This window comes from Lampetra planeri, chromosome 64 (genome assembly GCF_965212315.1).
Source record: "Lampetra planeri chromosome 64, kcLamPlan1.2.h2, whole genome shotgun sequence".
In the NCBI taxonomy this organism is placed as follows: Eukaryota; Metazoa; Chordata; class Hyperoartia; order Petromyzontiformes; family Petromyzontidae; genus Lampetra; species Lampetra planeri.
The window spans coordinates 286,474-299,691 of NC_136170.1; the positions used below are offsets into that span (position 1 = coordinate 286,474).

At 52.8% G+C, this 13,218-nt stretch overlaps 1 protein-coding gene across 1 annotated transcript in view; it reads left to right on the plus strand.

Annotated features, from left to right (window-relative positions):
- The first annotated feature begins 1,252 nt into the window (after positions 1 to 1,252).
- LOC144737047 (polypeptide N-acetylgalactosaminyltransferase 18-like) overlaps positions 1,253 to 13,218 on the plus strand; it is a 28,695-nt gene continuing 16,729 nt past the window's right edge. Inside the window, exons 1-4 of the mRNA XM_078619696.1 lie at positions 1,253 to 1,487; positions 6,891 to 7,119; positions 10,907 to 11,073; positions 11,875 to 12,061. Of these exons, the coding sequence (XP_078475822.1) occupies positions 1,253 to 1,487; positions 6,891 to 7,119; positions 10,907 to 11,073; positions 11,875 to 12,061 (818 nt within the window). The remainder of the gene's footprint in view (positions 1,488 to 6,890; positions 7,120 to 10,906; positions 11,074 to 11,874; positions 12,062 to 13,218) is intronic.

Genomic DNA, 13,218 nt, shown 5'->3' on the forward strand with positions numbered 1-13,218 from the left:
AATCCACGCGATCATGGAGAGAGAGAGAGAGACGCAAGCTCCAAATATACAACAGGCGTCAGGGTCGGGCTCGACGATCTCGTGTATACTAGGCGAGCGAGTTAACATCTCCTAGCCACCGCGACGCAGCAGGCATCGTCAAGGTCGGGATCGCACCCAGGAACTCCTGCGTACCAGGCGAGGTAGTGAACATCTCTTAGCACCGCGGCGTGATGGATGCGGGACTCACCTGGGACTCCGGGCCCACGTCAGAAGCGACAATGGGCCGAGCGAGTGCACGGGACTTTGGTTGACCGCCAACGGCCGTGGGTCACGTGGGCGGGACTTCGGTGCCCGCGTGAGAGGCTTCAAACTGCAATGTGGCAGCGGGGACGGTTGGGATCCGAACGCAGCTCCCGCGGGACATCGGACAAACTGACGGGGCGCCGCAAAGGGGCGGCGCTTTCGGATGCGCTGCTTCCACGGCCGTCTGGAACGCTCTTCCCTTCAGATATTAGGAATCCACTGGGGGATTTGCACTTTTAAATCAACATCTACATTGACAAACTCATTTCTCTAGAACTGCTTTATGTGTTTTAGTTTGTTGTCTACCACCTCCCCCGAACCTCCGTATTAATACGGTTGGCTATGTACGGCGTGAAAGAAGTTCAACATAACGCATACATGGTGGTGGTGATGCTGATGGTGTTGGTGATGTTGTTGATGCGGCCGTCTGGAACGCGTTTCTTTCCGATATTCGGAAGCCACTGCTATGCACTTTCACATCTAAGTTAAAACGAATTTTTTTAGCTTTTTGTTTATTAGTGTGTTGTCCTTCCCCCTCCCACACCTCTGATGAGCACGGTTTGGCTACGTACGGTGCGAAAGAAATTCATCATACATACACGTTGGCGACCTACATTTCTCACACGATGTCCTGCGCATTGCAACATTTGTAACTTTTCCTTTAGTGCGCGTGTGTCATGTCAGAAAAAAGTCTTTTGAAATCAAAACAAACAACAAAAATCTATGGATGGCTGAGTGAGAGAGAGAGAGTTGAGTGCACGAAGAACAGCGGGAAGTTCTTGACACCTGCCAATCTCAATTTTTGAGCGACCTCTCAAATATCGATCACCGCTGAACGGATCTGCACATAAAATCCCTCGTAGCGCGCACGTGCCCCCGGTACAACTCACGCCGGCCAGCGCGCACGTGTCCACAGGCACCCCCACAGTCACCCCCAGAGGCACCCCCACAGTCACTCACGCCGGACATGGTCCTGCCGACACCGGCACGCGGGCAGGGGGCCGCGTGCGCGCTCGTCCTCGCGGCCCTCTGCTGCGCCAACGCGTGGTGGCTCCTGCGGTGCGGCCGCGACGCGGGGCGCGTTCGGCCGCACGGGAGGGAATCGGCGGCGTCAGCCGAGGGAGAGGGGCGAGACGCGGGGCGTGGGGTGGCCGAAATGCGACTCGGCAACATCGAACGGCTGTTGGATTCGCTCGTGCAAGGTACGGGGACTTTGACAGTCGTGTTTGTTGTTGTCAGCCGCGCTCAAATCCACTGCTGGATGAAGGCCCCCCTCCCCCCCCCTCCCCCGAACCGCCACTATCATCCTACCATAGCAGCCATGGTCAGTCCACAGATGGACGTTACTAGCTCGTTTGGGTGTACCTCACAAGATGGACATGTGGTTGGTTACAATACTGATGCTCATTATTCGTAGATTTCTCGGAAGCACGTTGGGTCAGGCAGGGGGTAGTGCAGTCGTGACCAAAACAAGACTGAGAATAGTCGCTGCTCTACACCATGCGTGTCTCTCAATGAACCTCCGATTATCACGGTTGGCTATGTACGGTGCGAACGAAGTTCAACACACGTGCATACGATGCCATTTCAAGCATGCGCTTCTCCATGCCTACTTGCGACACTTTTCATGTATTGCTTCGTAATTGCTCCATATTCTTTGCTCACTTTTCATGTTGTGTTCCATATTTCTTAGATCAGTGACCTGAGTCTTTCTGAACCGTGTCGCAGGCGGATGGCATTAGACACACACACACTCACGGATTCTAAATACATATTCTCTTCAGCACGTTGTTGCTGACGGACGTTTCTATAATAAAAAAAATGCCACGAAGTGCTCTGACCTATTAGAGTATTAGGATGCGTTGTTGTTACCCGGCAGCATTTATTTAACAAGCCCTGCTCTGCTGACGAGATCCAGAAGGTCGATATCGGCACAGACGTTGTTATACTTAAGCAAATGCTGCCGGTTCATGTGCGCATGTGAGTGAAACTCTTCTTAAACTAAGTTTTTATTTCACCAGGCAAGGCCCCACTGAACTATCATCATCATCACGTGGAAACGTATAGCAGCCCAAACACTCTAAATGTGTAATTTCTATTCTAAATGTGGTGGGGAAAACCGGGGGACCCAGAGAAAAATGCACACGACCACGATGAGAGAGAGAAAGAGATGCAAATTCCAAATATGCAGCAAGCGTCAGGGTCGGGATCGAACCCACGCGCTCCTACATACCAGGCCAGGCAGTTAACATCTCGCCATGCTTGTATGTTAACATGTGTACATAGCCGAAAGTGAATTGCCAGAGTGGGTGAGTGGGTGAGTAAGTGGGCTAGTGGTTGGTAGACCGAGTGAGTCGTTGAGTAAGTGGGCGAGTGGTTGGTAGACCGAGTGGGTCAGTGGGTGAGTGATTGGTAAACCGAGTGGGCTAGTAAGTGGGTGAGTGGTTGAGTGAGTTAGTGGGTGAGTGGATGAGTGAGTGAGTGGTTGGTAGACCGAGTGGGCTAGTAGGTGGGTGAGTGGTTGAGTGAGTGAGTGAGTGATTGGTAGACCGAGTGGGCTAGTAATTGGGTGAGTGAGTGGGTGAGTGATTGGTAGACCGAGTGGCTGAGTGGAGTGAGTGAGTGGGTGAGTGAGTGGGTGATTGGTAGACCGAGTGAGCTAGTAAGTGGGTGAGTGGTTGGTAGACCGAGTGGGTGAGTGAGTTAGTGGGTGAGTGAGTGGGTGATTGGTAGACCGAGTGAGCTAGTAAGTAGGTGAGTGGTTGAGTGAGTGACTGGGTGGGTGAGTGGGTGAGTGATTGGTAGACCGAGTGGGCTAGTAATTGGGTGAGTGGTTGAGTGGTTGAGTGGGTGGTTGAGTGGTTGAGTGGTAGGGTGATTGGTAGACCGAGTGGGCTAGTAAGTGGTTGAGTGAGTGGGTGAGTGATTGGTAGACCGAGTGGGCTAGTAATTGGGTGAGTGGTTGAGTGGTTGAGTGGGTGGTTGAGTGGTTGAGTGGTAGGGTGATTGGTAGACCGAGTGAGCTAGTAAGTGGTTGAGTGAGTGGGTGAGTGATTGGTAGACCGAGTGGGCTAGTAATTGGGTGAGTGGTTGAGTGGTTGAGTGCGTGGTTGAGTGGTTGAGTGGGTGGTTGAGTGGTTGAGTGAGTGGGTGGTTGAGTGGTTGAGTGGTAGGGTGATTGGTAGACCGAGTGGGCTAGTAAGTGGGTGAGTGAGTGGGTGAGTGAGTGGTGCACTACGTGCACGGGGTGCACTAATGACTCAAACATGGGTGCGCTGACACGGGGTTTACGAGTGGATTTGGCAAAGTTCAAATTGTATCCGGGAACTTGACACCGCTGCCCAATGTTCTGGGCTTGAGTCAATAAACGCAGCGTTGTGTTTGCTCTGTCCTTGACCAGAACGGATTCATGTATTAGAGCTTCTAAAAGCGACTGCGTCTCACGACACTGGGCCGACACTGTGGTGATATTTAAACAAAAACCTTTAAAAACATTTTTTACCAGGAAAGGTCCCACTGAGTTGTGTAGGTCTGTTTCAGAATCCACCCGGCCACAAATGATGGCTCAACGAAGTGGCTATCGAAGTAGGAAATGTGTAGCGGCCAAATACATATTACAGTCTTAAAATGCGTTGTTATAACTTGACCTGCTCTGCTAATGACATCCAGAAGGTCGAAACTGACACAGACGTTGTTTTGCTTAAGCAGATGCTGCCGGATAACGTGCGTATGTGATTGAAACTCTTCTTAAACTATGTTTTTATTTTAACAGGTAAGGCCCCACTGAACTGTGTAGCTCTTTTTCAGAAGCGACCCGGTCATCACAAATGACGGCTCAACGAAGTGGTTTGGCATCACCACGTGGGAATGTATAGCAGCCCAAATACTCTAAACGCGTGATGTTGATTCTAAATGTGGTGGGAAAACCCGGAGGACTTCGGGACAAATCCACGCGGCCGCGGGGATGGAGAGAGACACACAATCTCCAAATATTCAGCAGCAGCAGCAGGCGTCAGCAGTCGGGATCGAACCCACGACCTCCTGCATACCAGGCGAGGTAGTTAACATCTTATAGCCACCGCGGCGCCCTTAGATTGAAATCCCCACGCCTCTGTGTGAGTCTGTGGGTCTCTAAGGGAGTCTGTAGCATTGTGAGTCTGTGGCTCCGTGTATAAGTATATTGGCGCCGATGTGATTCTGGTGGGTCTCGAATGTCACTTATGGGTGTAACTGAGTAGTACGCTGGTCCCTATGAGAGTCTGAGGGTGACGTAGTCTGCCCATTTACAATTACCCTGTGGATTTTGAGCAGCATTTGAATGCGACCGCATATCAAGACGCTGGTTCGAAAACCGAAAAACTCACACACACAGCACACCTATCTGCGTGACAGGAGCGGCCACTGTCATTTCCATGAAGATAGATGAACACAATACGAACGAAGATCGAGTATAAAGTTCTGTTGAACTCTAAGACCGGGCTGATATGATCCATTTTTCCCATTACCAGTTCAGTCACAATTGTGCTGCTACGTCTCAGCATCCGCATTGTGTAAGAATCCGCATCATCAGTGCGCTCCTTTACCCAGGAGAGCCGCAAGTCTCTCGTTGTCCAGGAGGGTCCTGCCAGGGTTGTCGCGCCCGGAGCAATGATGCTGCTGCTGTGTGATCCAAATCGCCACGGTGGCTCTGAGATGTTAACTCCCTCGCCTGGTACACAGGAGGTCGTAGGTTCGAACGCGACCTCTGATGCCTGCGGTATATTTGGAGTTTGCGTTTCTCTCTCCCCGTGGTCGCGTGGAAATTTGCGTTTAGATTATTTTGATGATTTGGCTGCTATAAATGTCCACACGAAGAGCCACTTCCTTGAGCTTTCACTTGTGGTAGGCGGGTCGCTTCTGAGAAATAGGCCCATAGCTCCGTGGGCTTTACCTGCTAAAATAAAAAATAGTGTAGTTTTATTTACGTATTTTTTAGTGATTTGTTTACCTTTGATATAACTTGCACTCCTGCCTTGGGTTTGTATTCTTTGTTGTTGTAACGTTCTGACCCACTTCGACTGGACATCTGTGAACATTGGTATAAACATGGGCATTTTCGTTATTTTGTCTATCATGTGTATCAGACCCCCCCTCCCCCCTCTCTCTCCATTGTGTTGGCGTGTGCAGTAATTGGCCTCTTGCGCACAAGCGCTTCCACGTTCGTCGCCCACCCTTTTGGCCTCGCCCCCCCCCCCGCCCTCCCGATACGTTCCATTCATTGGCTACCATAGTCTGATGAGCTCCCCCTAAGTTTGTACCCATCATCATTTTCGTTCTTTTGTCTATCATGTGTATTAGACCTCCCCTCCTCCTCTCTGACCATTGTGTTGGCGGGTGCAGTGGCTGGCCGCTTGCGCACAATCGCTCCATTGTGTTGGCGTGTGCAGTAATTGGCCGCTTGCGCACAAGCGCTTCCACGTCCATCGCCCACCCTTTTGGCCTCGCCTCCCCCTCCCTCCCGATACGTTCCTTTCATTGGCTACCATAGTCTGATGAGCTCCCCCCCTCCCTCTCCCTCCCCCCTCAACTCGCTTTTAAGGGATTACATCTTGAATCATTGCCTCACTTGATACAGCTAATCTGGCTGTGACGGTCCCACCTGATGACGGAGACTTGTGTTGCCTCCGAAACGTCGTGATTTTTGTTTTTATTTTATTTTACTTTCTACGTGACTTTACCGAAAGAACCTAAGAAGAGAATTTATGTATAGCTCATCAGTCATCCAGTATGAATACATATTCTGATTCTAAGTGATTTTACGGGGATTTTTCAGCATCGGGGGCGTGGTTTTGGCCAATATCAGTTCCACTGTAGATGTGGGTTTAGTTATGGGAGGGGGAAATCGGAGAATACGGAGGAAACCCACGCAGAAGAGGGGGAGAGCATCCAGTATCCACACTTACTCACCCACACTCACTCTCATACTCACTCACTTTACAGAACAGGGTCAGATCATACAAACTGAACAGTGAGCCACTCACTCTGCAGAGCAGGGGGAGAACATACACAATCACAATATACATTTTCACTCGAGATATCCGATGAGATCTGAAACTCTTTTTGAAAGATAGAAACTCCACACAGAAAGGTGCCCCAGTCGGGAGTCGAACCCAGGACGCTGTCGTTGTCAGGCAGCGACAGCGTCTGAGATGTTGACGACCTCGCCTGGTATGCAGGAAGTCGTGGCTACGATCCCGACCCTGACGATGCCTGCTGCTGTATGTGGAGTTTCCGTGTCTCCCACTATTCCTCCGTGGTCGCGTGGATTTTTCTCTAGGTCCTCCGATTTTCCCTCCACATTTAGAATCGACATCGCGCATGCTGCTATAACTTTCCATTCAACGATGACGATGATGAGCCACTTGCTTGAGCTATAATTTGTGATCGCCAGATCCCTTCTGAAAAAAAACAACTACACAGCTCAATCGACCCTTACCTGGAGAAATAAAAACAGATTTTAGTATTTTTCATCATCTAATCTTCACGGGGCGTCAACTGATTCTGTGTGTGCACGCGCGCGCGTTTTACTCTTTTTTTTATTCCATCAACAACAATAACAACAACAGCCAGGAACAATTCGGAGGCGGCGGGAACGGTGGAGGCCGCGGACGCCGTGTGCCCTGGGAATGAGCTGGTGGCCAGGCCAGCCGAGATCCTCTTCAAGGAGTGGGGCAAGGACCTCCAGGCGCGGCAGAAGCGCAAGGCGTGCGCGCGCTTCCTCACCTACGGCTACAACGCCTACCTGAGCGACCGGCTGCCCCTCGACCGCGACGTGCCCGACAACCGCCCTCCCGGGTACGCCACTCGGAGTCGCACTCTCGCTCGACATCGTCATCATCATTATCGTCGTCATCATCATTCATCATCACCGCCATCATCACCATCATCGTCTTCATCATCACTCCCATCATTATCATGAACCGCCCCCGCCCAGGGTACACCACCCACAGTCACACTCCCCATCACCATCACCGCCACCATCGGCATCACCACCATCAGCACCATCATCATTATTGTAATCATCGTCATCATAACGGCCACTATCATCATTCATCACCACCATTATCATCATCATCAACCACCCTCCCGAGTATGCTACTCGGAGTCACACTCGCTCATCACCGCCCTCATCGTAATCACCGTCATCATCGTCACCACTATCGTCATGATCGCCATGATCGTCACCACCATCACAACCACCATCATCGTCATCATCGTCACCACCATCACAACCATCATCGCCATCATCACCATCATCATCACAACCATCATCGCCATCATCACCATCATCATCGCCATCATCACCATCATCATCGCCACCATCATCGTCATCATCATCATCGTCATCATCATCACCACCACCACCATCATCATCATCGCCACCATCATCGTCGTCCCGAAGCCATCGCCGCGCGTGACGTCACCATTTGGAGCGTCACGTGGGTGTCGCGAACTGCGCATTTGTGTGCCGCGGGCGGTGTCGAGATGTCAACTGCCTCGCCTGGTACACAGGAGGTCGTGAAAAATAACTAAAGAGCTCAGTGGGCCCTACCTGGTCAAATACAAAAATAAATATTCCGTGGAAAGGGGGCCGCGTGTTGGAAAGCGTAGGCCGCTTGTAAACTAAACTACAAACTTCGCTTTACCACGTAAGGCCCACTGAGCTACTTGGCTCTTTTCAGAAGCGACCTGGCTATCACAAATGATAGCTCGACGAAGTTAGTGGCTTGTCACGTGGACATCGAGAGCAGCTGAAACACTCAAAACGCGTGGCGTCGATTCTGGATGCGGAGGGGAAAACCCGGAGCAGGACACAGAGAAAAATCCACGCGACGACGGGGAGAGAGAGAGACACGCAAACACCAATTAGCTCAGTGGGCCTTACCTGGTGGACAAATAAAATAATAGAAAATACTGTAGTGGTTAGCTTTAATTTCAAATTCTGTGGGAAGCGGGGGGCGCGTTGTTGGAAAGCGAACGCCGCCTGTGAAGTGGCGGTGACGTCGACGGGCGCTCGGGAGCACGCGGGCGAACCCCTCGACCCCGGCAGGCGGGCCGAGTGGCGGCTCAGCGGCAATCGGAGAAGGTCGCGAGGTCAAGTCCTGGTTGAGGGAGGGGTGGGGAGGGGCGAGGGGAGGGGTGGGGGGTGAATCAGCCCCATCAACGTAATCCCTCCCTCCGGGGCGGATACAATTAGAACTCCAGGTAAGGGCCCACAACTGAGTTTCGGAACTCTTTCTCAGGAGCGACCTGGCGAACACGAATGATAGCTCAACGAAGTGGCTTGTCATCATCACCGTGTGGAAATGTATAGCAGCTGAAACCATCAAAACGCGTGGCGTTCATTCGAGATGTGGAGGGATAAAAACGGAGAACCAGGATAAAAATCCACGCGACCACGGGAATAGAGAGAGAGGCACACAAACTCGGAATATACAGCAGCAGGCGTCAGGGTTGGGATCGAGCCCACGACCTCCGGTGTAGCAGGAGAGGTAGTTAACATCTCATATCCGCCGCGAGATGCTAAATTACCCCAGGGAAGTCAACAGCAGTGGTCCTACGGATAGAGACTCGCCTCCACCCCACAGTAATGTGCAATGTCCACCGATGGCTGAGGGCCGTATGAGGCTCGAGGGAGACTGATGCGGCCGTCTGGAACGCTCTTCCCTCCAATATTACGAAGCGAGTGGGAGCTATGCATTTTAAATAATCTAGATTGAAAACTAATTTCTTTCAAACTGCTGTTTGTGTTTAGTTTGTTGTCCTTCCACCGCACCTCCGATTTAGCACGATTGGCTACCTACGGTCCCGAAGAAGTTCATCGTACGTACGAGCACATGTAGTCTGCGCGTCTCTTTCCCAAAATATACCCAAGGTTTGTTCACCCTCAGTCCTCCAGACACACTCATACCGCCAATGAGAAGAGTTCAAGGGTCTGGCGAGAGCCATTCCAGATGGAGGCCCCGAGTGTGAGTCAAGGGTTCGCTTCGCTGTTTGCTCAGCCAGCACCGCAACGCTGCCGCAATGGTGACGCTCGCCCCCCACAGCGAGAAGCGTCTGAGTTCGCGTCTGCGGTGGCTCGGAGATGTTAACTACCTCGCTTTGCATGCACGAGGTCGTGGGCTCGATTCCGACCATTACGCCTGCTGCTGTATATTTGGAGTTTGCGTGTCTCTCTCTCTCTCATCATCACGGTGGCTAGGAGATGTTAACTACCTCGCCTGGTATACAGGAGGTCGTGGGTTCGATCCTGACCCTGACGCCTGCTGCTGTATATTTGGAGTTTGCGTGTCTCTCTCTCATCATCATCACGGTGGCTTGGAGATGTTAACTACCTAGCCTGGTATACAGGAGGTCGTGGGTTCGATCCTGACCCTGACGCCTGCTGCTGTATATTTGGAGTTTGCGTGTCTCTCTCTCATCATCATCACGGTGGCTAGGAGATGTTAACTACCTCGCCTGGTATACAGGAGGTCGTGGGTTCGATCCTGACCCTGACGCCTGCTGCTGTATATTTGGAGTTTGCGTGTCTCTCTCTCATCATCATCACGGTGGCTAGGAGATGTTAACTACCTCGCCTGGTATACAGGAGGTCGTGGGTTCGATCCTGACCCTGACGCCTGCTGCTGTATATTTGGAGTTTGCGTGTCTCTCTTTCATCATCATCACGGTGGCTAGGAGATGTTAACTACCTCGCCTGGTATACAGGAGGTCGTGGGTTCGATCCTGACCCTGACGCCTGCTGCTGTATATTTGGAGTTTGCGTGTCTCTCTCTCATCATCATCACGGTGGCTAGGAGATGTTAACTACCTCGCCTTGCATGCACGAGCTCGTGGGTTCGATTCCGACCCTTACGCCTGCTGCTGTATAGTTGGAATTGCGGTGTCTCTCTCCCCGCGATCGCGTGGATTTTTCTCCAGGTCCTCCGATTGTTTCCCTCCACATTTAGGGATCAATGTCACGCGTTCAGAGTATTTAGTTGCTATAAATGTCCACGTGATGAGCCACTTTGTTGAGTTATCATTTCTGGCCAGGTTGCTTCTGAAAAAGCGCTACATAGCTCATTGGGCCTTACCCTGGTAAACTATTAAAACATTGTTTAGTTTAGACTCGGGCGCATCTCTGTGTGGAGTTTGCATGTTCTGGAGAAATATTTGTGATGGTGGGAGATTGTGTGAGCGAGTGCGTGGCGGGGAGCGGTAGCGTAGCGGCAGTCAGCACTCTGCGCTACGAAGCCCGGTTATGAGCCGAGTTCGATTCCCACTCACGGCCAACACCAACAGCGGTGACGATCATCTCAAGCCGTCATGGGCCTGCCCCCCCTTAGGTCGACTCAACCTCAAATGAGTACCTGGTGAGGTGTGGGCACGTCGCCACTGTGTAGACACAGTCGGCCGGGCGTGGTGCTGCCCACGCACCCCGAGTTTGCCGTGCAGGAGGCGATGTGGGGGCGAAGTGGCCAGACACCAGCACGCAGATGGCTGGGGGGGGGGGGGTATTTCCCATTCTTCACCACGTGGGGTCGCTGGAGGGGTCATTTGACCATACTTCCCCTCTCCTGCGCCCCCCCCCCCCCCCCAGCTGCAGCTCCAAGCGGTACCCATCGGAGCTGCCGGCTCTCAGCCTGGTGCTGATCTTCTACAACGAGGCCGTCTCCATCCTGCTGCGCGCCGTCACCTCCGCCGTGCGCAACACGCCGCACCACCTCCTCAACGAGGTCATCCTCGTCGACGACTGCAGCGACTACGGTGAGAGCTGCGGGGCTGCCACCTCCTCATCAACCTCCTCCTCCACTTCCTTCACCTTCTCCTCCTCCACCTCCAACTCCACCTCAACTTCCTCCTCTTCCTTCTACTCCTCCTCCTGCTTAACCTCCTCCTCCACTTCCTTCACTTCCTTCACCTTCTCCACCTCCTCCACCTCCTCCTTCTCCTCCACGTCAACCTCCAACTCAACCTCAACCTCAACTTCCTCCTCCTTCTACTCCTCCTGCTCAACCTCCTCCACCTCCTCCACCTCCTTCCCCTCCTCGTCCACCTCCTTCTCTTCCTCCACCTCCTTCTCTTCCTCCACCTCTTTCGCAGCAGAGACAACCCAGACACAGATCTCTCTCTCTCTGTGAGCCCAGCGAGTTTCCTGCAGCAAGGGTCGACGCAATCCTTGCATAAGTTCTCGGCGGCACAAATCAATTCCCGCCACCTGAACACAGAATGGCTGTTCCCGGACTGGTGGCAACCCCAGTGGGTGGATGGGAATTGGGGAGGTGGGTGAGTAGATCGGTGAATGGGCAGTTGGGTGGGTGGGTGAGTGGGTTGGTGGGTTGGTGGGTGGGTGAGTGGGTGGGTGGGTATTGGGTATGTGGGTGAGTGGGTCAGTGGGTGAGTAATTGTATGGGTGAGTGGGTGGGTGGGTGGGTGAGTGAGTGGGTGAGTGGGTTGGTGAGTAATTGTGTGGCAGGTAAAGCCCACCGAGCTATCGTATGCATTACCCCTCGCTGGTGATAATGACCAGAGGGGTTCCGTGTGGGTCTCTGCGTCTCGTCCATCAAGGTGACCTGCAGGAGGGCTTCACGCAAAACATCACCCAGCTCCAGCGCATGTACGAGCACGTGTCCATCCACCTCGTCCGTCACGTGGCCCGCAGGGGCCTCAGCGCGTCACGCGTCACCGGCATCCGGGCCGCTTCAGGGCCCGTGGTGGCCGTCATGGACGCCCACGTGGAGTTCCCCGTCGGATGGTGAGTCCCAAACTCTCTCAAGCTGCTGAGTCCCAAACTCTCTCCGTCTGGTGAGTCCCAAACTCTCTCTAGCTGGTGAGTCCCAAACTCTCTCTAGCCGGTGAGTCCCAAACTCTCTCTAGCTGCTGAGTCCCAAACTCTCTCTAGCTGCTGAGTCCCAAACTCTCTCTAGCCGGTGAGTCCCAAACTCTCTCTAGCTGCTGAGTCCCAAACTCTCTCTAGCCGGTGAGTCCCAAACTCTCTCTAGCCGGTGAGTCCCAAACTCTCTCTAGCTGCTGAGTCCCAAACTCTCTCTAGCTGCTGAGTCCCAAACTCTCTCTAGCCGGTGAGTCCCAAACTCTCTCTAGCCGGTGAGTCCCAAACTCTCTCTAGCTGCTGAGTCCCAAACTCTCTCTAGCTGCTGAGTCCCAAACTCTCTCTAGCCGGTGAGTCCCAAACTCTCTCTAGCTGCTGAGTCCCAAACTCTCTCTAGCTGCTGAGTCCCAAACTCTCTCTAGCTGCTGAGTCCCAAACTCTCTCTAGCCGGTGAGTCCCAAACTCTCTCTAGCCGGTGAGTCCCAAACTCTCTCTAGCTGCTGAGTCCCAAACTCTCTCTAGCTGCTGAGTCCCAAACTCTCTCTAGCTGCTGAGTCCCAAACTCTCTCTAGCTGCTGAGTCCCAAACTCTCTCTAGCCGGTGAGTCCCAAACTCTCTCTAGCTGCTGAGTCCCAAACTCTCTCTAGCCGGTGAGTCCCAAACTCTCTCTAGCTGCTGAGTCCCAAACTCTCTCTAGCCGGTGAGTCCCAAACTCTCTCTAGCCGGTGAGTCCCAAACTCTCTCTAGCCGGTGAGTCCCAAACTCTCTCTAGCTGCTGAGTCCCAAACTCTCTCTAGCTGCTGAGTCCCAAACTCTCTCTAGCCGGTGAGTCCCAAACTCTCTCTAGCCGGTGAGTCCCAAACTCTCTCTAGCCGGTGAGTCCCAAACTCTCTCTAGCTGCTGAGTCCCAAACTCTCTCTAGCCGGTGAGTCCCAAACTCTCTCTAGCTGCTGAGTCCCAAACTCTCTCTAGCCGGTGAGTCCCAAACTCTCTCTAGCTGCTGAGTCCCAAACTCTCTCTAGCTGCTGAGTCCCAAACTCTCTCTAGCCGGTGAGTCCCAAACTCTCTCTAGCTGCTGAGTC